The 27,418-nt window shown below is 37.9% G+C and overlaps 1 protein-coding gene across 1 annotated transcript in view; it reads right to left on the bottom strand.

The window, feature by feature from the left end:
- Positions 1-27,418, bottom strand: part of CUBN (cubilin) — a 141,679-nt gene that overhangs the window by 25,111 nt on the left and 89,150 nt on the right. Inside the window, exons 38-56 of the mRNA XM_066198415.1 lie at positions 26,876-27,057; positions 25,097-25,286; positions 24,261-24,458; positions 23,782-23,928; positions 22,702-22,892; positions 22,236-22,419; positions 20,726-20,900; positions 19,511-19,689; positions 17,566-17,775; positions 17,087-17,227; positions 15,361-15,542; positions 13,666-13,837; positions 12,531-12,737; positions 9,228-9,377; positions 8,272-8,393; positions 6,206-6,431; positions 4,109-4,296; positions 1,691-1,847; positions 202-351 (exon numbers count right to left, since the gene is read on the bottom strand). Of these exons, the coding sequence (XP_066054512.1) occupies positions 202-351; positions 1,691-1,847; positions 4,109-4,296; positions 6,206-6,431; positions 8,272-8,393; positions 9,228-9,377; positions 12,531-12,737; positions 13,666-13,837; positions 15,361-15,542; positions 17,087-17,227; positions 17,566-17,775; positions 19,511-19,689; positions 20,726-20,900; positions 22,236-22,419; positions 22,702-22,892; positions 23,782-23,928; positions 24,261-24,458; positions 25,097-25,286; positions 26,876-27,057 (3,351 nt within the window). The remainder of the gene's footprint in view (positions 1-201; positions 352-1,690; positions 1,848-4,108; positions 4,297-6,205; positions 6,432-8,271; positions 8,394-9,227; positions 9,378-12,530; positions 12,738-13,665; positions 13,838-15,360; positions 15,543-17,086; positions 17,228-17,565; positions 17,776-19,510; positions 19,690-20,725; positions 20,901-22,235; positions 22,420-22,701; positions 22,893-23,781; positions 23,929-24,260; positions 24,459-25,096; positions 25,287-26,875; positions 27,058-27,418) is intronic.

Consider the following 27,418-nt stretch of genomic DNA (forward strand, 5'->3'; position numbering starts at 1 on the left):
TGAAATCTCTCTTCATTCTTCTGGAAGACTTCAGTGACTCAAAACCTAACCCTGAAAACTATAAATGTTCATCTGTAAAAGATTTTCAGAATGGGCCATCAAATTGCACCATCAGTCATTTTCAATGATAGAAGACTTGTGTGTTTTCAAGTAAGACACTGCATTTCATAATACATACTGAAATTATGAAGAACCAGTTACCTTCCAAGTGAAAAGTCTCAAATTCTAGGATCACCAGTGACTGTGGTCCCTGATCTATAATATAATTGCAGTTCAGGTTGTTATCATATTGATTAGGGTAGTTTGGAGAAACAATACGACCTTCAGGCCTGGTGAAATTTACTCCGCATCCTGCAAACAAATAAATACAGCACAGCTCTAATCCAGATGATAATATTATTCTGTGTTTACAATAAGAAACTCAATAATGTGCACAAGGACCTCATCTCTCCTGGCAAAAAAAAAAAAAACAAAAACAACCCGGGGAGAGCATCATATACCATATGGCAAAATGGTATATGATACTCTCCCCGGGTTGTTTTTGGCAAAAAAACAAATGGCAAAAGCAGGTCTTACACATACCCAGAGCAGGGTTTTTGGGAAGCGTGGGGCCTTCCCACCTAGAGTGTCACACTCTTGGATAAGACCAGGCCATAGGCCCACAGCCCCTGACCAGAAGGACACAGCACTGCTGTTCTTGTGGGTGTGGAGCCTGCACATTTCAAAATCCCTTAGTACGTACAAATAAGTCTGAATTGGAGGGAGGGTTACTGGGGCACAGGAGCAGTTCAGCCTTATTTGAAAATGCCCACATTAGTGTAAGTGATGCCATTCTTGTTTCACGGCTGACATCCAAGAGAATGCAGTCTGCTGTAAGGCCACCTCTGGATTGCTTTGCTATATGCAGAGGCAGGAAAGGTTTACCACCCAGAAGTTTTCAGGCACACAGAACAGTTCATTTTCACAGAGCTCCTTCGGATCCTAATGACTTTGCATGGCCTTTGTTTCTCTTTTGTAAGATAAAAGCTTAAAAGAATGCAGTGCACAGTGAAATGCTGGTAGAAGATTAGGAAAGGCATATGAAGCCTGTGACTGTCTCCACTAAAAGATTGTTAGATGTTACTGACAAAGTCAGTGCAAATATTATATAAACAAAGTGGTTTCAATTCAGAATTCTATATGTTTCAGTGGTGTTTCCCTCAAAGCACTTCATTTCTTGCTGTTTTAATCTGAATGCCATGAAGGGCAAATAGTTTCCTTTGGCAGCATCCCACAAAAAACACCCAGCAACCAACAGGAGCTGAGCAGTACCTCTTCTGTTTCTGGTGGGTTTGATCATCACAAAGCACATGCCATGGTTAAAGAAGTGTCTTAAGAAAATTAAAGCTTTAGCTTTCATGTAGTTTAACTATGAATTTTTAAAATTTATTCATTCTTTTAAAATTTATTTTGTTCATTCTTTTCAGCGCACTGAAAAGGCAAAGGTGGCTGAGAATAACTACAAAATCAGAGCTGCATCTTGGGCAAGTCCAGCACTGGAGTTCATTGCATTCAGCATGGAAACTCTTGGTTTACAAATCTGGGCAGAGGCTTCAATGCCTTGTTGGACAGGGGTCTGAATTGCTACACACAGGTCAAACTAATCCCAAATGGACCAATTAAGCAACCATCTGGCTTTACTATTACTTACTGCTTGTGAAAGATGCGGAGAAACCTGGTGCAGGAGCATCCTGAGACTGAAATACTGTAGTTATCACATTGTTTGGAGCAACAACAGGATCAGGTGCTGAACTTCCACATCCTGTTGCTAACAAAGCTGCTGCCTCTTCATTATTTCCTCTCCACACCTGGCAAGGCCAGATTAGAAATGGTTTAGTACTTTCAAAGTCTAAGTAGCTTGTGGGAACCAAACAGGAATTACATGTACAATTTTTCTTTCCATAGACTTAGGGTAGGATTCATCTCACAGTGAATCTAAGAGTTCTAAATTGGAGCTAGTTATTACAGTCAGTGGAGACAAAAACATCCCTGCAAGGAGTGAGTCATGGTGAATAACTTAGGTTGCCAGGGACCTCTGAAGGGCATCTGGAGGTCATTTGCTTGAACCCTTGCTGGTAACAGAGCAAACATACATCAGGTCCAGGGGACAAGAAAAAAACATTTTATGCGTATCATTACCTGCTTCCATTTTGTCTCTGCTTAATTAACTCCATACAACCTATGAATATGCATATCTGTGTATACAAGGAATTATTACATGCAATCCTCATGTTATTCAGTAAATAAAAATCAAAGCTCTCATACTAGGGTAATATATATATGCATCAGATAATACCTAGTGTTGCTAATATTTTTTTTTATTTTTGCATTCAATTTTTCAATGACAAGTATCAAATCAAGTAAACAGTTACTAAAATAATAAAATAAAAATATATAATAAAGAAAAAAATCATGATGTTTTAAAGTATTACTTCAACTGTACCAATAGCCAGTTGAAGCTCAATCAAACCATGCATCCTAAAAAGCACATGCAGTTTTAGGTAGGTACTTAAATGAAATCTTACTCAAGTAATTACTTAAATATGTGCTTGAGGCTCACAGTTTAAATGCTGAATTTCAAGACACGTGTAAAATGAAACATAGGTATAAATGTTTCATGTTTCTAACCATTTAAATATTTTTCTTAATTGGGGTGTTGGTTGACAGGATTTAAAATGTCTGTTTAAATAATGAATTATTTACTCTAATAATAAAATTCTTTTTGTTAGTGTGTTTGAACAGTTTTTTACTGTAGTTTATACCAAAAATATATCATGTCTGATTTTTAAAATAATGTGTTTGAAGGAAATTGAGTTGAACTAGTACAACCACATGAAACTGATTTCTTCAAGCAACCATCCTAGAAAAGAAAGGGTTAGCCAAGGGTTAGTCTGTAAGTGTAAGCATATGAATCACCTCATTCATGTGACCAGGTGTTTGAGGCAATGGATGCTCAAAGGATTAATTTATACAGTCCAAAGCCTGGCCAAGGTTTTGCAAAGTCACTATTGATTTTGGATTACTCTCTTGGCTCAGTTTGGAATAAATGGAATAAACTTACATCGTTCTACAGCTTTTCAGACACCTTCGTACATTTCAAATTAGACATTTGGAAAAGGAAGTGGACATCAAAAATCTCAGATCTTCATGGAGAAAATCTCCAATTGACATAGTTTTGCTTATGTCATTCAGAGCAGTTTAGGAATTTAAAATTAAACACTTTTACTGAGTGGCATTAAGATTTTCATATTAGTGAAATGTAACATTGCATCAATTAATTCCTAGAGCAGGTTAAGAAAAGACAAATCTAATAGCTGTGGGGTTTTTTTCACAGCCTTAAAAAATGAGTACAACTGATTTGTAAGTTGGTTGGTATAGATCAGATGTACAGCTGCTCAAGTCTTCCTACATGCTATAAAATTATGTTTGCCCTTTACTTCAAGTGGGAGTTGTATTGCTGGGGAGAAAATGAGCAAAAAACCACTGAACATATGCCAAATGCCTGAGAAAAAAATGACACTGAAAAATTCAAGACATGTCCACTCTGGTCTATTGGTTTGAAAACAATGGCTCTTGACAACATATGAAAGATCAGATTGTTATCTTCCTTTCTGAAAAAAAAAAAAAAAAAAAAAAGACCTGGACAGTCTATATACTTATAAAGAAGTTTTGTAGAATTATTGTGTAAAATTCATGTTTTTTTTCTTCACTGGAGTAATTGAAAAGAACTTTTTTTTATGCTTTATTTTCTCATTATTTTCTGGTTCTGAAATAATATATGCCTTTTTCATTTTTGGGAATGCATGTAGGCTGATGAGACCTTGCTGGAGGTGGAACCTCAAGAACCAACGAAAATTAAAATTTTATACAGGCCAGTTCACAAAGTATGCAGAAAACAGAACTGTATGATACAAGGGCTTTAGTTTACTTTTCCCAAATTTTGTGCCTTGACAGTCCAAACCATAACAAATGCAAAACAGGATTCTGAAATCATGCCTTCTTAAAGTACTGCTTAAGTTCATAAAGCACACTTAAAGCTCTGCTGATCTAACTTCAACAATTATTTTACCTTCACATAACTGGTCTGGCAGCTTCCATTGCTATCTGGAATCTGGAAGTTACTGTGGAAGTTCATCTCCAAGTGTTTGCTTTCATGCGTAATGATGGTCCATGTGCATCTGCTGTTCATGGGAAAGTTTTGAGGCCAATGAGGGGACTTGATTGTACCATTATCTGAATGAATGATTCCACCACAGCCTGGAAAAAAATAGTAACAGATGGGAGAAATGTTCAAATATGTTTGAGTGGTGTTCAGCTTTGAATGGTTGTTTGCTTCTGTGGCTGCAAAAGTGAGAGAGGAAAGCCTTAATACTCATTGAAGCTTAATTCACCCCTCTTGATTTTCGTTCTCCCACCCCTGCAGCGGGGAGGTAGTCACACTCAAGAGGTGTCTCTGTACTTCACTTTATTTTCTTCACAAGCTCATTCTTGCCACTTCATAGCCATTTGCAAGGTCCATCTATATAATCCTGGCAATTTGAAGTGAATATTGCTTTGAAAGAGTGCAGGGGTCAGGAATACATCTGAGACTGTGCTGGTTCCTCCCCACACCCCACAGCATGCACATTGTGACAGACAGCCATTCAGAAAAGCACTCTAGGGGGAAAAAAAAAAGTTTACTGATATATCCTTTTTTTCTTCTCACTCTGCAACATGCAAATATTGTAGTTCCACATGTGAATCTATTCAAGCTACATCCGTTTACCCAGGGCAAAATGCTGACTTCCCTGGCCTAGGCAGCTCTGCGGATTTCAGTGGAACTATGGGATGGGCTGAAAAACATGCCTTTCAAAATTGCTAACAGATTCATTTATAAAGGGGAATAGCTGATCACGGCTCTGTGGCAGCTCATGATTTTACACAGAATAAGTTTAGTTAATTTGAAACATATTGCAAATACCACGCCAAGAATAATTTATTAGGGCTATGCGTACAGTACTAGCAAGCCCTTATTATTTCAGATACAGTGCAGTCAAAGGATGAATAGAGAAAAAAAGGTTTGTAACATGCTACTTTTTTCCTCTTAATTTAAAAAATATGTAATAGCTTTAAAAGGAAGATGTTACTTTTCATTCTTCTCTGTTAGAAATGGCAATTGTGTTTAGGAGGGTGTGAAGCCAAGTTTTGGTCACACATACAGAATGCAGACCTGGAGATTCTCAGTGAACAAATGAGAAGAAAGCTGAAGAAAGTATACTAGGTATATACAGAAATGAAAACTTCCACAGAGAATACTGCCTATGCACATGGCACGTGTAGGCTAATGTCCCCTAAAGCATTGAAGAGTGGGCTTCATTGCACATGGAATCTCATGGACAATAGGGAACAATGTCCAAAACTTGCTAAAATGACAGTGTATATTCATGCAAGCACAGACTATTGATATGTTTAAGAAGACACTCCATCAACTAACTGTGTGAATACAGCTACATCATCAGTGGACAGAAAGATGCTGAGGATCAGCCAGAAGGTTTGCAGCTGGAAGTGACACTAGAAAGCATATGCCAGCTCTGTACTAAAACAAAAAGGCACAGTAATTTCTGCCCTGCCACCATCTACCACATTTACATTTACCTTTAGTCTTTTAATGACTTCCTGAATTACACTGCACAAATGGTGAGCTACAGATTGATGATAATTTCATAAGAAGGAAGGCAGCTTTGAGAAATGCACTATTCAATCCTACATGTATACCACCTTCAAAAGTGTACCAACAACTCCATCACAGTGCAAGAGTTCTAGGCTGTTGTCACATGTGCTCTTTGAGATGTTCTGTCTGCCTCTCTGTTTTGGAACTCACTTTGTTCTAGTTTGAAGTGTTTAAACCAAATCAAACAGTGAAACAATAGTTATTCATGAAGTGAAATATCTCATAGTCCTTGACAATAGATACAACTGCTGGGAGGGTAATGCTGATGGTATCAATTTACAGCCATCAAGAAACTGCCAGTAGGAGGTTTTAAAAGTGCAAAATCAATCCAAATTTGAATTCATTGTGTAAAATCACAAAGCACTGGATTAATACTTCATTTTTTTACTACTGTCTTCTTTCAAGGATCCTGAAGACGATGGCATGCCTTTCTTTTGTTCTTTAATTCAAACTTACCTAAAGATTCTGCTGTCCATGTTGCATAAAAGCCACCTCCTTGAACTGAGTGATCAGAATTAAAGATGATGACTAGCTTGTTGGAACCAGACCGAATAGTCCCAGGTGAGGTGTTTCCACAATACTTTCCTATGACAGGAGACCCTGGAGATCCACCATTCAGGATAGTAACAGAATCCCACTTACAAAGTGAATGACTTTCAGTGTGGAATGCTGTAAAAGTAAGCTGCAACACACAAAGGTGACATTCAGGTGCTAAAACCAGTCACTCCAGGGGACAGTTTAGAACAATTCCAGACAGACAAGTCCTGTAGCCATCGTGGCACAATGATTTGTGGGTACACTCAGAAATCTGACCCTCACTTCATGATGCTTTCCTGCAAATATTGATTGGAATCTTGCCACCATAAGTAACAGCAGCTACTTAGCTTGAAGATAGAGGTGGAAGACGAATTTATAGGTTGAAAACTGGCATCATTGTGTCTGAACTATATTTTGAAACAATGTGCATCAAAACAGTGTTGAATATACACAGGTGTTGAACCACTTTCCTGCACTCAACATTTCTGTTCATGAGATATAACAAGCTATGGAAGCAGAAAGCCTGGGATTTTTTTTTCCTTCCTTTTATTTTGAATCAATACATTTACAGTTGCTAAAAATAATATTTTTTTTCCACCAAAACAGAAACAATTCTTTGGTCCATTCCTTTGGGCCTGAATGCATCACATTAACATACCAGGCTGGACAGGCAGCTCCCGACCCTGTCTCCCTCCCACACCAATGCCACTTGTCCTTGGAGATATATGCTCACACATGGAATTTCCAGTTCAAACATTTAGATTGCTGATCCTGTAGGCTCCTGCATTTGTTGATGCTGAAGTATTGATGAACACTAGTTAATGCCTAGCCCCATTTCCATCAGTTTGGGGATTTTTTAAACTAGTTTCATGAGCAGGATCTTTGTAGAAAAATTTAGTAAACACACAGGATTTTTTCCAGTACCTTTTGTGCGTCATTTCCAAAAGAACCTGTCTAAGACTAAATACAAATTTAGCTGTAATAGTTTAAATTCAGAACTTTGCCAGCAACTGAAACTGGCAGCTTATACTGGAAAAAATTAGTCTGCCTTCACCGAGCATGCTGCTACTCAGTCCTTTCAAAACAGAAATCTCCTTCCTTCTGATTAAAATTAGTTCTGCTTTAAACTAATTTGTGGATTAAATGGAAATCTTGTGTTCAACTAAAATAATCCCGTATCCCCCGAAATAAGTACATAGGCAGTGGCCAGAATAAAATGTAGCAGAAGAATTAGGACTATGGGTTTGCATTTCTAACCTTTGTAGTTGTAAGCAAGGAAAACATGATAGGGAAATTATTGAAAGACATTATATATGAAAAATCTGCAATGTGTTCCCACAAAGCTGCTTTTCAAATATTCTTACCCAAACCATAAATGTTACTGATTGTATCTGTGCTTGAAAGAACCAGTCAAATAATTCAGTGAATTAAGTTTTGTACTGCTTGGTCAAAAATGTGCTTAAGTTGTTCTGTCAGGAGTTTGACTCAAGAAAGAATCACCTCAGGCAGACTTCTAATACTTATTGGGAAATTAGAGCAACGTTTCCGTGATGTACCAGAAATAGTATTATGTTCCAGACTAACCAGTAAGACACAAAAGTAACTTTCTAATGGCTTGAAACTTTCCGGCAGAGAAGGAAAATCTTCAGCTTCATGTTTATTCTCATGATAGTGAGAATATCTATGAAAAATCTAATTAAATTATTTATTTCAGTTTTGTAAACATAGAAAGTTGTTGTTTCAAGGAGAAGTCAGAATTATGTTTTGAAGTCAAGTTATAGTAGGATCCTTCATATTTTCAGAAAGGACAATCTTCGAACAGTTTTGTTGTGTTATCTTCATTCCCTCTTTTAGGTAAAATCAATGGGAAGATGTGTAATTATTCAAAATTTCTGATTTTCCAAATTGTCTCAAATCTATTCTCAAAACTCAGAAGGTACTTCTCACACTTTTTGCTATGCACACAATTGTGATATGTTACTCACAGTGATGGTATCACCTTCAGGGGCTTCCAACACCCAGGAGCAGCGATTCAGATTGCTATAAGGCTCTGGGTAGTTAGGGCTTGAGATAATGCCCCTTTCACCTGACTGTACACCACCACAGGCTGCAGAAAAAAAAGTAACATTTCAATACATTTTCAGAACAGAACACTATAATCAAATGAATGGAAGATTATTCATCTTGTAATAGTAATAATATATATTTAAGATGTACTTGACAGAGTTAAAGATGAACAATTTGTCTGGGAAATTCCAAGTTTTAAAATCTTTGTCATTGAGTAAAAGGATGCAATGAAACTTTGCATGTATTCTGATACTTAATATAACTCTGCAAAACCTTAGCCAGCTGACATCTGCCTCTTCCACCTTATCGTCTGTTTATCTCACTCTTAAGCAAACCAGTGCCATCCTTGGACCAACTCAATGAAGTAAAAAAAGTTTTGTGACGTGTCTAGATAAGCCCCAAGGCTAAATTCAGCTGTGACAAGAAGAGAAGTTGTTCTGGCACATAAATGGCAAAGGGGTGTAATTTGCACTGATACATCTTCAAGTGGATTTCAAAATGAGTGCAAAGGTTCAAGCAGCAGAATGCATTTCAGCTCTGCTAGCACTCCAGAGACATATCTGAAGTAAGTCAAACTTGGCTGGTATTACCTGTTATGTCGCTATTCCCAAGAGCAACCAGCTGCTCTGACTGTTGCAAAATCTCAAATACAGTTTGGGGAATGCCAACACTGAGGCAGAAAATAAATCTGAGAGTTCAACTGCTAGCACATGCTTGCTGTAGAAGATATAAATAGCAGCTAGCACTGTGTAACTTTTGAAGACCTCTTTGAGAGTTGATCCCATCATGACTATTCTCTGTATCACCAAATCACTAGCAATATTCCCCAGAAGTGCCTCAGTCAGCCAAGGCAGCAGTGTACTGAGCCATTTACCTTCAAACGTGTAATGGGCCAAGAATCCTTTATCTTCTGTGTTTTCATCACTGACAAACTGTACCCACACCTGGGGGGCAGCTATAACTAGTGGCACAGATGGTGCAGCCTGACCACAAAGTCTGGCTATTAGCTCTCCATCAGCATCCCCTAAGCAAAGAAAGGGAAAAATAAACAAAACACAGCACTTTTGAGTCCTAAAAGAGCTACAATAACATAAAGGAATAGCACAAACATGCAATTCATTTTTTGACAAGGAAACAGAGAAGAGTACATTTCACATGTAGTAACTGATTATTTCTTATGTAAATAAGCAGAGTGTTGCAGTTTATTGTTGGGATTTAAATCTTGGCAACAAGAAAGTTCTTTCCAAAGCTACATCAATGATCCTTTTAATACTCTGGGCTCCTTTTCTCCCCTTCCTACCATCCTGCACACTTTCATTTGTCATATCAGATATATCAGACACACCAACCCCTCACTGTTCTGCTCCGAAACTACAGACCTTTTGGGGCAGAACAGTGGAAAGAGACAGCCTAAGGACCACATGGACACCTATTGAACCTTTTTTTGTTTGTGACATCCTCATTAAAGTCAGCAGGGATTCTGAGTTTTCTACAGTATAGGGATGTGCACCATCCATGAACAAACTGTCATCACTGTATTAATAGTGGGCATCTCTTTCCCAGGGAACTCAACATATTGTTCTCTGTATGGCAAAAAACCCCAAACCAAACCAAACCAAAAAAAAACCCCAAAAAACCCCCAACAAAACAAAACAAAAAACCCAACCCCCCCCCCCCCCCGCCCCCAAACCAGCTTTCGCTGAAATCCTTGAAGCCTAAAAGGAAAGCATAACACAGGCCACTGTATTTGAGTGACACTGAATGTTTGCTCAAGTTGGTGGGCTCTTATCCATCACATTACTAAAAGCATAGTTTCTAATTATTACTGATAAATTCCCAAGAGAAAGAAAGTAAGTGTAATAGCATTCCTCATGACATCCAGGCAATGCCATTCCTAAGTTCACTTCTCTAATAATAGCAGGTTGCTGGTCTTAAAAGTCTCCATTCAAAAGCAACTCCCAGCTCTGTGCAAAGTGGCAGGCCAGTCTTGTGAAGAAGGCAATAGAGCAAGAGGGGAAAATTTTGGGTGCTCTTCAAAGCCTTTTCAGAGTTATTCCAAGTCATGGGTTGGTTGAGTAACTTCATGTTTCTGTCATATGCAAGTGACACAGCCACCATTTGAAATGCCTTGAAGCACAAGGATGAAAAAGGACATATAATAAAATTATATCATGAAAATTACACAGAGAAATGGTACAAACTGTCTTAATAACATGCACTCAAAATTATATTGAGCTGTACAAGGCGAAGACATTAATGATAAATTGTGTTTCAGGAAAAAGTAGTAATAACTACTTTTAGCATTAGTATGTGAAATACATTTTCTTTTTTGTACATTTTTGAGGTGATTGACTATGTGACAGATGTCACCCAGATTACTCAGTCTCTACAGTGTGAAAAGTGACACCAATCATTGCTTTCATGGATGGCCAGCTGGCCAGAGATCTAGCCTGTTGATAAACAGAAAAAGAACACAGAAATATTGTGCTGTTACATTTCATTAAAACTGAAGGGAATGGCCTGAAAGACAAAATGAAGAGTTTTCCACAAAAGCCAAAAGTTAGGAGTATATTTCATTGTAGCAATATGCTCACCTGTATTACCACGTACAACCTACATGCACGTGCATGATAATTTAATAACTTAATACCTTACCCTAAAAACCAGAAATATTTGTTTTATCTATTTAGCTCAAATATTAGACAGTGTATTACAGTCAATTCTCCTTTAGATATTTTTTTTTTATTTGAGTACCATGAAGTGTGTTGTATGGGCATCATGACAGAATTTTGTACACCTCAGCTCCATTTGGGGTCTCATGGGTAACTTAAAGTAGAATTGGACCCTTCCCTAAATGTGCATCTGCTGTGTCAAGAGTCTTAAACAGCACCTGCCTGAGTTTAGTGATATTCTGCGCTACTGCATCTCAGTGCTCATTAAATGTTACTTGTCAGCAGACTCAGATGAATGGGGGGCATTCTGCTTTTGACACCAGGCTAGCTGTGAAATTGGAGGTTCATTAGTAGTGCTAAAATGGACACTGCTGTTTTGATGACAGAACTGTGTAGAACAAAGCAAGACTACACTTCCTTCCCTTTTCTTTGATTGTATTGCCTGGAGGCCTGAGGTTCATGATAAAGTGAGAGTAGCAGGAATGGATGAGTAACAAAGCAAATATATTTTACTGTTTTTCTCTGAGTTTTTTCCTATTATTTCCCAACTCCAATGCATACATGGGAGAGAACTTCCAGGCTACAGAGCTGTGCAGGGTCTGGCTCTACATGGGACAAACCAATGTCATACCACCAAAAGCTCTTACTCAAATGAGCGCAAATGAGGATGTGACAGATTCCTGCCCTCAACCTTTTCACATGTTTCAGAAAGCGTTTCCTGGTAAATTAAAATCAGCTCTCTCTGGGACTCACAGGTACAGCCTTTCTGTGAAGAAGACAGCTGCAGCTTTCATACTACACTTGGCATTAGCTGAGTGACTTTCATATGACATTTCCAGCTGCTTGCTATTGCCGATGAAGATGCTCAAATATGCAGGGATATCGCTGGTGCATTAATCCTGTGGGGTTTTGTTTTTTTTTTTTTTCCTTTAAAATGCTTTAGTCTGTGTTTTGCAATGTATTCTCACTGGAAATATGGATTTCCTTATGGAGAATCATCTTATAGAATGCAAAAATGGATCTGAAGTGGGCGTGCAGTCCAGAGGCTATGAATAATTAAAACATTTTTTACTCCATTCCTGCTGTCCCTGGAGATATTTCAGGACCAGGCAGAGAATGGGGAGTGGACCAAATAAATTGTTTTGATGACTGTAAATGCCATCTCTCAAGGCAGACAAAGTGAAATTCATATTGTCTCTTGTAAAGAGAGAGTCAGATGAGTATTGCAAACAGCAAAACTATTTATACCCCGAAGATATCTATCCATTTTTCTATTTTCTCCCCTGAAAGAACAGGTGACCAAATCCGTGCATCCATTTCTCTGGTAGTGAAATCCCACTTCTGATCATGGAATAGAATGGAAGGCATGATGTAAACACTCTCAAATGTACAGATTCTACAACAGCCATTCCCTGCAAATATATATGAATGAGACTTGGCACAAACAAACTTGTACAACCAGAATCTTGACAGGCTTTATCCATTCTCCTGCTGAACATACGAACCTATTCGTAGCTCTAGGTAGTCATATTGGCAGTTCTGGTGATGTTCTAAGTGGAAATCCTCAAAAGATATATAAATGGATGAATTATAGTGAGAGGGATTTTCAATGATCCATTCACAGTTCAGGTTGCTTGTGTAATTCGTGATGCCATCATAACCAGGAGAAGAGAAATTCCCACCTGCATATGCCATCAGGGTTCCACCACAAACTGCAGAAACAAAATATGGTTTATTTAAAAGTAGTAATAATTCTTTTATGAGGAGAAATCTTGCCCATCTTTATTCAGGTATGCTCACATCAGAAAGCACGTTCTGATTAGATCAAAACATTTTCCATCTTCCTATATTTTTTTATAATTTACTCCTGTGTACAAGAGAATTCTTGCCTGGTGCCCTGAAATTTATTGGCAAGTCTTTAAAAACACACATATAAAGCAAAGAACAATTACTTACAGTATCAAATAAAATATTTCAGCAGCACTATCAATACAACAAGCATTATTTAATATTGTAATAAAATCTTACTACAGCTTCAGTTCAGTATTGCTCAGACTTACTCATTACCTAATTCTAGGCTCAAGAGAAAAATTTTCATGGAAGATCCTCTCATGCCATAATAGGGTGCTTGGGGTGGGAGTTGGAAAATAAGTTCAAAAGACTCAAGGCTGTAGTAGTAAGACTCTGCCAGCTGCCCCGTCTCTGGAGGCTGAGCTTGCAAAAGTAGGTTAGCTGCACTCTTTCACAAGCTACAATAAATTAATTACCCCCCTGAGTAAAAAGGAAGCACTTGAATTATTCAATTTGTCTATGGCACTATGCTTTTTAAAATTTTTCATGGAATAAGGCCACTTTGGGCCATCTCTTACTCAAGACGAAGTACAAAAAAATAAGACAGTAGGGACAACAGGGACTGTGATCCATACAGAGGCACATGAAGTCTATTACTCATGGAGATTCTCCTTTTTTTCAAGTTCTTTCATCTAATTAAATGTAAATATCTATTCCCATCCACAAAGGAAAGGGAAAAACAGTATCAGAGATTTGTTACCTGTTTAGGTAATTTTTTATACGTGCCAGTACTCTTGCTATGAAATGACTCACCAGAGATCATTTACTTAAGTCAAAAACATACAGTACCTGCATCTTCACTAGAGGTATATGAGACACTGAAGCCCCTGGCTGCATGAGACATATCTGTCACCAAAATGACTTTCATTGTGTTCCCAGTGGATTTCACCTCAGTGCCTGGATTTACCTCCCCACACAGCTTGGCCAGCTGGCGAGAGTTTTTCCCAAGGCCATTGTAAACCTGTGGAGTCAAAATAAACTCTTATGACACCAATATACATTCTTACGAGCATTTCCTGTATCATTTAAGTGTGTTTACCATCTTTAATACAAAATTCACTGATGTCCCTCACAAGGGGTTAGTTCTCAAATCTACCCAAACGTTGGAACAAACTTTCATTGCCTTGAGTGGATGAGGCCCTGAAGTAAACACCAAAAATAACTTGCTTATTTTAGTGAAACACAAACATATCCTCTCCCTCTCTCTCTCTCCTTTTTCAAAAAGAAATTGATATTTTTATTGAGAAGAACACTGTGTTTTAGCTCAATATTTATATATTCAATCACTTAATAATGCCAGCTACTAATAATATTAATTTCATTTCAAATCGTTGTCTTTGTATTCTTGTTAAAGCCAACATCAGCTTTATCAAATTCTTCTCCAACATACTGAGTGTTGGTGGGCATTTCTGATGATTTCAAACATTTCACTTTTTGATAATCCAGAGATATTTTGCTCTGTTTCCTTCATACACCCTTTAGCCTAGGAATTAATTTCCTTCTTTCTACTCGGCAGTGCAAGCAAGGCAGAAATTATGTTTCCCAGTGAGACTTGGAATATATTAGAGTATTGAAGGCTTGAAAGCTGGCAGGAAAAAAATTCCCTTAAGAGATCATTAACTGATAAAAAGCCAGCTCCTAAAGGTTTGTCTAAAGCATCTGTGGAGAAAAACCAAGGAAAACCTCATCTACAAACCCCAAGGGATGAATAGCTACTTCAGCCCCCCATGCTTGTGCATGGATTGGCTTCTGATCATCCTACAGTTAATTCCTGTTAATTACAGCTAACTCTACCTCACCTTCCTGCAATTTCAGAGAGGAATCATACTTTTAAGGCATTTGTACATCAGACCAGGTCCAGGTATATGTGCCAGGCTTGAATTTTTTTTCACAAAATAACCAGAAATCAAAACCAAACATGATAAAATAACCAATATCTACCTTTTTTTTGAGATGGATAGTGATATACAAGTAAGTTTCCTGGGGTTTTCCTATCTTTAGTTCAGAGTAGCCATTTGCTGCAATCTCTGTGGTTTTCTTTTTCTTCTTTTTTTTTTTTTAATTGACAGCCAAAAGTAACAGCAGCAGCTGATACTTCCAAAATCAATAAAAATTGAAACTAACTGATGGATCTTGTTTGCACAGAAAAGAGACATTGAAAACTTTCAAAAACCCTAGAGGTTTTTGTTTTGTTTTTTTCTTTTTTGTAATTGATTAAAAGACAACTCCAGTGATTCCTTTAAGTCTTCTACTCTGCCTAGGACACAATTTCAAAATTTCCATACTTACTCCAAAACAAGGAGATGAGTTTAGATGTTCTACAGAGGTAACTTCCTCTCATTTATCTGCATCCCCCAGATTAAATTATGATTTGTCTTAAAACCATATATAGACCTATAAGTGATTTTTCAGCTTTATTACATCCATTAACTCTCTATAAAGGGATTAGGAAGAGCAGTTTCTGACTCTACACCCAATACTCACAGCCACATAATCTGATGAGCAGCTCCAATGCTCTTCAGTTCTCATGTCATTAAAGGTTAGGGTCACACGTCGGCCTTCTTCCACTGTGATCCTCCATTCACACACTCGGTTATGTGGGTATAGGTTGGGATAGTTGGGTGAAGTAAATGTTCCAACAGGTGCAGTAAGATCCCCACCACATTCTGAAATATCCAAATATTGGTACACTTCTCAGAGCAAAGCATTGCTTATAGAATTACACCAAAAAAAAAAAAAGAATGTTGTAAGAAAAAGAAATCCTGAGAGGTTGATTTGATCAGCCTACCCTGTCCATATGTTTGTCTAAACAGCAAAGTTCCTGCCAGTCTTTATCTCTCAGTCATAAAAGCAGTTGAGTATTAACTGACCATAGCAACTCCTTTTAGTCTAATTGTTAATATTTCTTGCTCTGAAGGACTCATCCCGGGCTTCAGAAGCCTGGGTGACCCACACCCAGGATCACCTTGTACCATAGGATACAAGCCTGTCATTGTGGCAAGACTGAGACATTTCTGACTTTCAGAGGACTCAGCAGAGCTACACAGAACCAGAACGGTCTTAAAGTGGCTAATGATGGAGGATGTATTTTTCCTATTCTGATTAACAGAGGTAGAGAAAAAGCTTTTAGGTATTTTGAGCAACACTTTTCAGTACAGTTATTTTTGCTTTTCCTATCTTTCTTATGAATATCAAGCTGTGCTGTGAGGAAGGAACAATGAGGTTCTTGGATACAGAGTGCATTTTTTCTGAAACTTACAATAGAATTTTACCAGTTTTTCCTCAGTTTCTTTTTAAAATAGAGAGATATTGTTTAATGCTGTGTAGTGAAAGTCCCTTTCCTCACACTCACAGATTCTGCAGAATAGTGAGATCTCTGCATCCACCTGCATTAAATTTTTTGGTAATAGAGTTTCTATTCTAAGTTGGCATAATAGGATTCTAGGAGCGGAATAATGTTCTTTTGGAGTTTGTTTACCCTTTTGTTGTTTTATTGCAGAATCAAACATGAAGAAAGCTTTCAGCTGAACTTTTAAATGAGCCGGAAGGAGTTAAGAAGAGTTGGCAGGAGATTTTTCAACATGACTATTGCAAAGAATTTCTAAAAAAGTAGCCACATTTTGGTAGGACACACATTGCATGGACATTGAAGACTGTGAAAGAAGTGTGAAGCAGGAGTAGGTCTATGTTCTCAGTCCTGATTAGAGCAGCTTTTTGAAGTCATTGTGCTCAGGAAAAGGGGCAATTGGCACAAATTGAAACACATGAAATTTCACTTGAACATATGAGAAAACTTCTCCTGTGAGGGTCATTGAATACCAGAATAAGTTGATCTTACTTATCAAGAGGGTATGTTAGGACATCCCTTGACTCACTGTTGAAAAAAAAAAGGTGTAGAAGAGTGTGCTTCCTTGTGCCACTGATGGCAACATCCATTATAGCAGGAGATTGCTTGCTTCACCAAGTTGCAGCTCAGTTCAGCTAAGTTGTTGCCAGAGAGCTCTATTCATACTTCCCCCAAGTTTAAATTTAAGAGCAAATGCATACCACTCCAAGAACAAGTGATCTACAATATAAGCTATTATATTGTAAAAATAATATTAATAATATTAATAATAATAATAATAATAATAATAATAATAATAATAATATAGTGCAATCATGGTCTAAGTTGCTTCCTGAGAGTATATTTCAACCTTAAAAATCCAACCTTCAGTACTGGAATCAAAGCGCAGTCTGAATCCCCGGGCATTGACTGATCCATCAGTGACAAACTTGACATAAGCAAAACTGTCAGAGGTGTCCACAGCATCAGGGAGAGTATTACCACAGTACCTGCCCAACAAATTTCCTGCAAAAATCACAGAGAGAAAGAGAAATTTATATCAATACATAATTTATATTTTCATTTATATTAAAATTTATATTTGTATTTATATTTATATTGAAGGGTCACTTTCCAATTTAACTGGACAGGCAGGAGTAAACTATTGGAATCAAGTTATTGCTGGCAAATAGAAGGGGTTTGTTTGCCTTACTTTGCATCAGCAAGCAAGGCAGGCACAAGCAAGGCACTACACATTGAAAAGGCTCACTTTGTACCCAAAGTGAAATGCTTTATGAAACTTCTGGTGAGGTTTCATAGTAGGACTAGGGAGGGGAAGACAAACACTGAAATAATTCTCAGACCAGAAGCGTTGTATTCTCGGATCTCCACAAAGTCATTTGCGCACTCAGAGGAGTTTTGAATATCTAGGCCTTCTAGTCTGATGGTGAGATAGTGGCCCCTGGGACCCTGCAGAAACCATTCACACAGCAGGTTGTCTTGATAATGAAGGTCAGGATACCCCGTGCTTTCAACGATACCAGTTTGTCCTATCACTGTCCCACCACAGGGAGCTGCAAAAGGAAGAATATCATTTGGTTGACTAAAGAACCTCAGAGACATGATCTTTCTCCTAAATAAAACTTAAAGGTAAGGTAAAATTGACTTGTTCTTTAACTGTGGTAATATGACCGGAATTGCCTTCCAATTAAAAATCTTCCACGTTTTCAATCTAATTCAATCAGTCCTGGTTGCTGTTTTGCTTTTTTTTTCACACCCCCCACGCCCACACACACCCTGCCATTGCAAACATCCCCTCCACTCTTTCATATCTCCTATAATTTGAATGAACTCACAGTTTTCAATCTAATCTCTATCTATGTCCATATTCACCAGAAAACCTTGCAAAGATTTAACAGGTAAACTAAAAAGAAACGAAATTTGCTAAGTGTGGATCTCAGTTTTTATGACAGACAGAAGTTGACTTCTGGTTTGGGTCAACAGCTATAGTTCAGACTCCTTTTTTCTTTCATCCCTTCCCATTCACTCCTTGTGATGCCTTAGTGAGTAATCACTGTACAGTGTGTAAAACAGCTATTAATTTCTAATTTTCTCTTTCTGAACACTCATTTCTCTGCAGTACCTGCAAACATAAATTTGTAGTAGTAAGGCGTACAGCTAACATGTGCTTACAGGCACATGGTGTGAATCTTGGGGTGGTCATGTGTAGGTCCAGGAGTTGGACCCTGATTATCCTTGTGATTCCATTCCAAATCAGGATTTTCTATGATTCTATGGAACAATAATCCCAGGTGGAATTTATTGGATTTTTTTTTTGTAGTGGATTTGGTGTCTATTACAATCGTTCCATAGCAGTAACAGTTGTGTTCATACTGTCAGTTCCATGAGTCATCATCAGTGCTTTGTTACAGGATGACTGGCATTCAGCTAAGATAAATATATGTATATATGCAAGTTTCTTCAGTTTTCACATTCAGAAATATGATAGCACTCTATTTTGGTTTTAGTGTATCAGACCTAATGCAATGAGCAAAATTCTGGATAAAACAATATAGTTCACTACTTTGAGAAATTAACAGTCCTAGACTTTCCTATATAAGTGATACTAACATAATGGCTGTTATTCTTTGAAGATTATGAACATTATCAAACCCAAAAAAGTAGCATAGTTCTGAATCTGATCAAGGATTTTTTTTCTTGAATTTTAATTTTTTAAGTGCTTTCCAGCCCTGTTTTTGCAGCTTGAGAAAAGTAACTAAAGTAGTTCTTTCCCAAATGGCAAATAATGGCTCATTCCTTTTCTAAGCCATTATTATGCTGCCCCTGTTTGTCTAGCAGCTTTATTATAGATTAATTTACATTTACATAGAGAAGCTCCTAATTTGTTCTTCTGCTGCCAATTCTCAACTGATATTCACATTCCCCTTCAGAAACTTGCTCATGAAAGTGACACTAACTTAGCCTGCTGAAAATCAAACCATGACTCTATCCACACTGACCATTTTTCTACTGCTCCTTTTACAACTGGCTTTGACAAGAGGTTATCCAGTAGTTGTTTCTCCTGCTGCTGGTCTATGAGTTCCTTCCTATTAATATTTCCCTAATTTTCAGCTCTTGCTAGGTGCAGAACATGCTAATATTCTGATGCCTTAGCTCTAACACTCACTCAAAGAGGCATGTTCCTGTCAGCCCACCCCACAGGTCTAGTTTAAGCCCAATTACAAAAGTCTAACACTTGAGACCAAAATCTTCTTTAAAATCATAGAAACTGATAAATGCAAGCATTACCAATGGAGTATTTAGCATTGAATCCCACGTATGTGGCACTGCTGCCAGACCTGAACCTCAGGTACATGACAGCTCCTGAGGATCTGTGTGAGCCTGGCATCAAACCTCCACAAAGCTTGGCAATGAGGGGGGCACTGGAGTCAGCACCGCTGTGCAGCTCGAGGTAACTGGAAGTGCAGCTGGAAGAGGAGACAATTTTCTTTTCAATGTATGGCAGTAGTGGTTCAAAATCATTCCAGTATGTGCACAAAGCCATGAAGCTCTAGTGAATTAGATTGGTTTCCATGCAGTGTGACCAGGACAGAATCAACAAGATCATAATCCATTGCAGTTATGTAATAATTGAATCAAAAGAAGTGCTAGAAACGTTGAGAAAAATTAATCTAAAACTCAGTCTATGACCAGATCAGATCTGACAGGAGCAAATTCTGGGTAGGGATATGAACAGCACTGGCAAAAAAAAAGAAAAAAAAAACCACCATTTTTTTGGCAGGATTCAGATTCAGCAGATAATTCCCTACTAAACCTCACTGCAAAGTGTTGAATTAAGGGCCAACAAGAAGACAGATTAAGGGAATAAAAAAATCAGTTCTTGAGTCTAATTAGATGGGAATACAAAGACCCAAAATAACTATAAACTTTGTCTTCAGAAAGCTGCAATGTTCTGGAAGCAAGAAAGGACACCTTTGGAATTCTCCACCCTTCGCTATTTTTCCTGGACATGGTTTCACAGGCTTACCTTTGCCTTACAGTGGTCCACCCCCTATCAATGAAGCTACATCAGCTGGAAAAGAGCCTTTTTTATGCTTCAGGCAGGGGGTGCAAAATGTGTACACCCATTACAAACCAGGCAACGGAGGTGGGAGGCAAAGTGTCACGGTGGCAATCCATTGGCTTTAAAAGCACCCAAAAGTACAAATTACTGAAAACCTGAATATGAAAGGACTACAGGGTGCAGATTTTACAGAAAGAACCTTTCTATCATGGATGTTTCCACATTTTCTGTCATACTAATTTCTGTTATGCATTGCAATGTCCTAGGAATGTAAACCAGTGACCTGATAGCTCCAGTGATCTCTCAAAAATTTCTTAACCCTATTTGGTTTTAAATATAGAAGTTTTTGTTCTCTGAGAGGAATCACAGAAAGTAACAGAGAAAGAAAAATCAGAATGGAGTCTCTGAAGAAAAATAGGCAAAATAATGCGGATATATACTTTGGCGAAGATTCAATGTAAAACTGATCTTCAAATTGCAGCTCTACTGCATGTCCATTGGGAGCAGTTATGGTCCAGACACAGTCAGCATGCGGAGGGTAATTGCTTGGATAGTTGGGGGAAGATGTATATCCACTGGGGTTGAAATCATTGATATAAATGTTCCCTCCACAGGCTGGGAAAGAAAAGATTGCAGGTAAAAAAACATGAAAAGGAAATGGGTGAGGCATCAAAAATATGATTGCTATATTCCAACACAGTTTCCTTTTGATGTCATATAGTCACATCAAATAAAAAAAAACCAAACCAAAACCCACAAACAAATGCATTCTATTGCTTTCTGTGGAAAAACATTTTAATGAAGTAGAATCCTACATTCCTGTGCTCCTGCTTACCTAGTCCTCCTCATTTCCAAATGTTCAGGGTCCTGAATTAAACTGATATTACTTCTTCCTTGGATTGTTTATAAAACAAGCAGAAAACATATTTCTTGCCTTGTTCCTATGCCAATTCCTAAGAGCTAGAAAGTCCACAAGTCAGACCCATCAATATTCCTGTGATTCATTCCCAACTTCTTCTTTCAAGAACCAAAATGTCTGTTTCAGATAATAATGAATGTAAGGAATGTGAGGAATGCCAGTCAGAGAAAACATGAGGGTTTGTTCAGGTCCTTTACCTGAGAAAAACATCTTTGTTTTGACCAGAACCTTTCTGTCCCAAACCCCCTCTATATTATAGCAATACTGGTTTAAACCGGGGCTTTACTCAAGTTCCATAAATGGAAGGGGTAGAAATGCTATTGTACAGCTTCACCTAATCCCCTCATGAATACTCTGAAGTAATGCTAATTCTTTGTGGCAGCAGGGAAAATAGGCAGAAATAAAGCACTTAAAGATTTGAGCTGATTGGCAGGTTGCCCTAGTTGTTTAGATATACTGTTTAACAGGTCTTCAGGTGTGCCAAGTGGCTCTGTTATGAACGCAGTGGGATAACTGCAAATGCCAAGTTTGTGGTTTCCTCCTGGGAGCTGGGTCTTCATTTTGTTCCTTCTTTCAAAGAAGTTAGCTTTGGCAATTAATGTTATTTTGTCAGTTGGGAGTAAAACTTGTGAGAAATGTTGTCACCTTTCTAGACACACTACCCTGAAAAGTTCCTAACTTTATTTAGCGCTTGCACTGGGTACTAAATGTTCAAAATAGAGTTCATGTTTCCATGAGTTTTTTCCTTTCCCATATGAATTTTTAACATCTCTTCCTAACTGTAGATGCTACTTCCCTACTAAAGGATTTTTTTTTTAAATCTATCTTTAGTATCTTCAGGTTCCGTGACCTGAGCCTGACACTCTTTAAAAAGGAGAAATGTGAGTGTCAGATTAGAAGTCATGCACTATAGGACATTTTTGCAGACATCCAATTTTACCAGGGTTGGGACTTAGAAAAAAAACATCCTTTAAGAGGACAAACTCCATGTTACATTTGTGTAAGTTGCAGAATTTGTTACCTAGACTTACCTAGACTCTTAGCCTCATATTTCAGTTTGAATCCTTGCCCCTCATTCCTGCTGTCAGAAGTGAAGTGGACAAACAGCTGATTGTCTGTGGTGTACATGGTAGAGATGGGGCTGCTTCCACAAAACCGTCCATTCCCTCTTGCAGACACCAAAGGTGGGGCAGCATTATCTAACCCATTCTTCAGCTAAAACAGAAATTGCTAATGTTACTCAAGCAAGGAGCCCTGGAACATAAACTTTGTGCACACACAATCCTAATGCTTCCAGCCACATGGAAAATTAATAAGCTAGTGATTAATTAATGCACTATAATAAAAAAGAGAGAGAGATAGAGAATATCATCTTCAGTATTTCTCTTTGGTGTTTTCACCCCATGACATCTTGAGCTGCTTTACTGACTCTGAAATCTGTAAGATTCAATAGCTTTAATAGCTTTGAGGATTTAGTGACTCGGCCAATAACCTCACCTCTATGTAATCTCCACGGATGCAGGAAGTATCCTCGCTCTTAATCTGGAAAGGCTGTTCAAAATGAACAGCAATGATAAATCCAGTGGTTACCACTACATGCCAGGAACAATTTAGATTAGGAGAATAGTTTTGAGGGTAGTTGGGGGATGTTATCACACCCCTGCTTGTGTGCAAATAGCCTCCACAACCTAAAAAAAAACAAAAAAACAAAAACAAAAACAAAAAAAAGACAAAAGTTGAAGCAAGGACAAAAACCCAAAAGCATCAAATATTCACCTATTCATTTTGAGGAAAACCCTGTCTCCTAAAAGATGTGATGAGTTAAAATAAATGTTGAAATGAGTGTATGAAGAGCTGAGGGGCATATAGCTATGCACATGATGAATGATCTCCCAAAATGCAAGTTTATAGATTTCAAGATGACACACACCAAAATTCCTGATCATGAGACTCTTCTCAGACTTAGCAGATGAATAAGCAGTCTGCAATGTCAAGGACCTCCATGGCATGAGCTTATCATTACCCCCCTGTCTGAGGACATTGCTTCTAACCAGGAACCAAAACACTGCCATCTACTCCAGCTGCCAGTCAGAAAAACTTCCCCTTATTGTCACTGTTGCCCTAACACTTTCTTGGTGCCTCAGCCCATTCAGGAATCTGTCATCATTCCTGAGTTCACGTGGGAGGACTGTTGCTGGAAATTGCTGACATTCCTGCTCGAATTTATACAGCTTTCTGCATTTGTCTCTTTCTGCTTTGAGTGATTTATTTTCTTCTCTTAGTTGAGCATTCTTTCGCCCTTCAGCTGAGCTATTATAAACTTAGGCATACCCTTTTCTTCTGAGAAGTGGCTGGTTGGGTTGAATCATGCTTTGTTGCATTACGTTGCTGGGAAAATAGAGAATTTTACCTTTGTAGAGTCAGACATTTATTAAAACATATTCATGAGAGGTGAATAATTTGAGGTGTGTGTGATTAATTAAATTGTACACAGCTCTTAACAACGCCAGAGTCTCTTACCCCATTGTTAGGAGCAAGGCAGACATTTATCTGAGGGAGAAAAGAAATGAGTCTTACTTTTATGGTAAGAGGCATTAAACCCAGCTCCAGTGACACTTGCATCCGACATGAAGTGGATGAACATTGCATCTCCAGTTGATCTGATTGGCCCAGGAGGTTCTCGTCCACACAGAGTAGCCAGTACTGGGGAAAGACTATTGTCTCCTGAGATGAAAAGAACACATTAGTGTTAAAATTGAATCAGTCCACAGCTGCCTGTTTGTTGCTGTGGCTCACACTTTCAGGAAGGTGCCTTTCAAGACCTTTAACCCCTTACATATTTAGAAATATTTTTATAGATCACCAAATATTTTGCTAGACTTTGTTAATTTTATTTTAACTAGCAGAATGTCTCAGAATAGAGGAAGTGTACTGTTTTAAGGCATGTTCCCACTGCTATCTAGGTTGCTTAAGCTCAGTGGAGATGAGAATTTGAGATATTTGGACCTTGGGTCTCTACTGCATCTTGTCAGGGTAGGACAAGACTGGCTTCTCACCATCTTTGATAATAAGTTTGTCATAGTTGCATGAGCTGTGAGATTCTATGTCTAGTGCCAGGATATTGAATTCCACAGTGGATCCAGGAGCTCTGATAAGCCACATACAGTCCTCAAGATTTCTGTAATTCATTGGCCAGCTTGGTGAGAAGAGGAATGAAGGTGTCTCTTCAGTTGTTACAGCCCCTCCACATGCACCTGTCATGGACAAGAAGACAAAAAAAAGAAAGCATCCTCTTTTTAAACCAAGTAAACCCCTCATGTAAGATTAGATGACAGTCCTATAATAACTAATAGTGATAATGTGTGCAGTTACAGTAATGCAGCAATTCTTCAACTTCAGTTTGGATTGGAAGTATAAAACTTGAAAATCCTTATCTCTAAGGATGTTCTTGTGCCACCTGCTGCAGCAATGATGTAACTTATTTTATCTTGAGGGATATCTAACAAAATACCTAAGAGCATCTACCACAGTAACATAAGTTATTGTGCACGTTTCGTGTCACAATGGCCAATGATTTAGAATGTTTTTCCAAGAGGGATAATTTTCCATGAAAGCATAACAAATATTTAGATTTAATTAAATACCTGTGTAATGAAAAATTATCCTCTAGCAACATGCTAATTTTCAGAACACTGTAAATTAGTATATCTAAGAATCTTTAGAAATTCTTTTTAAAAGATTGTAAAATGCTTCATTAAATGTCGGCGAAAGCTTTGCCTCATTAATAATTTGGGCTTTCTCTAGTGGGGAAGTTGGTTTGGAATTCTTTAAGCAAAGGTGAGTGTATTACAGCCTGTGCCACTTGTAACTGTGCAACTCACTGAAAACCCACCTCTAGCAATGGTCTGTGTAACAGCAGAAGCGTCCACTGCATACCACTCCAAAAGAAAGCCTTTTCCAGTCACAGATGAATCTGACTGGAACTGGATTGTCATTGAACTGCCAGAGGATGCAAAGGAAGCAGGGTCTGCACCACAGTATGTTGCAATAAGACGAGAATGAACTGTGGGCCCATCATACACCTGCAGAGAGAAGAACAGTGCTGTTCCTCACAAAGCCAGATTTTTATCTGCCCCATACTCAGCAAATTTCCAAGGAGAAAATTACCCTTTTTAAATGAGTGAGGGATCTTTCAACAAATCCAAGTTAGAGACAAATCTCTCTAAGGGAACAAAATTTCCCTTTCAACTATATGCTGTTAAAAGTGAAGCTTTCACAGAAGAAAGATCTGAATGGAAGTCATCAAATTCACCTCATTCCCTATCACAGGGCTGCTCTTTGGGGATGTAGTATGACATCCCTCTTTAATAAAAAGTCCACAGGTACATTTTTTTATCCTTGATGGGAAAAAAGACCCCACGATATGCAAGGAAAAGAAAAGGAATTACTTTTCTCTTTTTCCTTTTTCTTTCTTCCCCCAGTGAGGAGCATATGTATTTTGAGTTCTATCAGATAAATATGCAGAAATATTTTTTTCATTGTATTTATTTATAACCAAAAATATTGGCTGGTTACAAGATGTTTCTCTTTTGCCACCTTTCAAGCTTATTTTGTTCTTCTCATCTACCACCCAGTAAAAATGTCCAGTAGAGAAAGATAGAAATTATTAAATAAACATTAACATTACATTAATGATCTGATCCTTGAGTCAGGTTAAAGGTCAGGCTGATTTACACTCACTAAATGTCTAGCTGGTTTAAGAAACTCATTTTGCTTTCAGAGGGACAAAAAAGGCAGTCTGAGGTTGGAGAAAAAAATGCTGTTGATATATGGCATGAGATGAAAGAAAAAGTTTTATTTCCTTTTTGAACTAATAACGCATTTGAATATCAGTCAATAATGAACTGAAAATATTGAACTAGTATTAACTTTCTCAAATATAAAAAAGGATAATTGATGAATTAACTGCTTTTAAAAAAAAGAAAGCAAGAAGAGATTTACCTTTTAAAAATGGCTATGTTAGCTAAGTTCAGAAAGAAATTGTGTTCTCTATTGTTAATTTTTCTTAGCACCATGAGTGCTGTATTTAAGAAGCCCCTACTTATTGCTGGGGGGTGGGACTAGACCTGTAAAAGGCTCCTTCCAACTTCAAACTATTCCACTATTCTATTTTTTAACCTGACTAGATTGTATTATAGAGGGGTACAGAAAAACAATGAAACTGAAAGAAAGAGACACCTTTCTATGGCAAGCAGCCAAATTACTGATGCAGAGAGCTAAGAAGGTTCAAGTAAAGAATGGTTTATTGTAGTATTTTAAAACAACCTTATTTTTAGAAACATTGAGATGTTACGATCATTGTTGTCCTTAACTGAACCAGCAAGGAGCAAATTTCAGTCTGATACCTGAAATTCTTGAATAGTAATATTCAGGATTGTACCACTGCAGACTTATTTTTAGCAAATTTCAAACTTACAGATTGGAAATATCTGTTAGGGAGCCAAAGAGTACATAACTCTTCCTATAAATAATAATTACTGAAAGGACAACAACACAGCAGAAACAATAAGCCACACCAGATCCTCAGAAATGCTTCCCATTCATCTTGTAGGTTTCTCTATTCATCCATTTTACTAAAGTTGATTGAAAGAACTTCTCAGAATGAAATCACCTTTAGATTGTCATACTGGCAGCTGTAATGGTTTTCGATATCCATCTGCAGGATACGGCCATGGATAACTTGGGAAGCATTAACGCTTATCCGCCACTGGTAGTCAGAGTTGTGAGGATAACTTCTGGGCCACTGTGGTGAAGCTATTTGTCCTCTGTCTCCCACAATGTCATTTCCATACACTGAAAAACAAGAAAGAGACAACTAATTCCTCTAATTCAAGTAGAGTAAAAGAAACACTGGGGGGACCATCTGACTTAATTTACTAGGACTAGACAGTGTTGTAAGGCTGTAATGTCTCAGGCAGTTCTAAGATGCACATCTAATTGTTTTCTTGTTTTGAGAGATGCAGTGTTCCCTTTTCTGAAGGAAATTACGCATTTGAGCCATGTGGGTCTACCTGTAGGAGATGCAGAAAGGCAACATATCTAAACTCCTCCCTGACTGTGACTACTTTATGTTCATTTTGACCCAAAATCATTAAAGAATTTTTTTTAAAATGCCTGTGTGTGTTCTGGTGAAAAATGGTTCTGACTTCATTGA

This window comes from Chamaea fasciata, unplaced genomic scaffold (assembly GCF_029207755.1).
Source record: "Chamaea fasciata isolate MVZ Bird 193981 ecotype frontalis unplaced genomic scaffold, bChaFas1.0.hap1 SCAF_1, whole genome shotgun sequence".
NCBI classification, from domain to species: domain Eukaryota; kingdom Metazoa; phylum Chordata; class Aves; order Passeriformes; family Sylviidae; genus Chamaea; species Chamaea fasciata.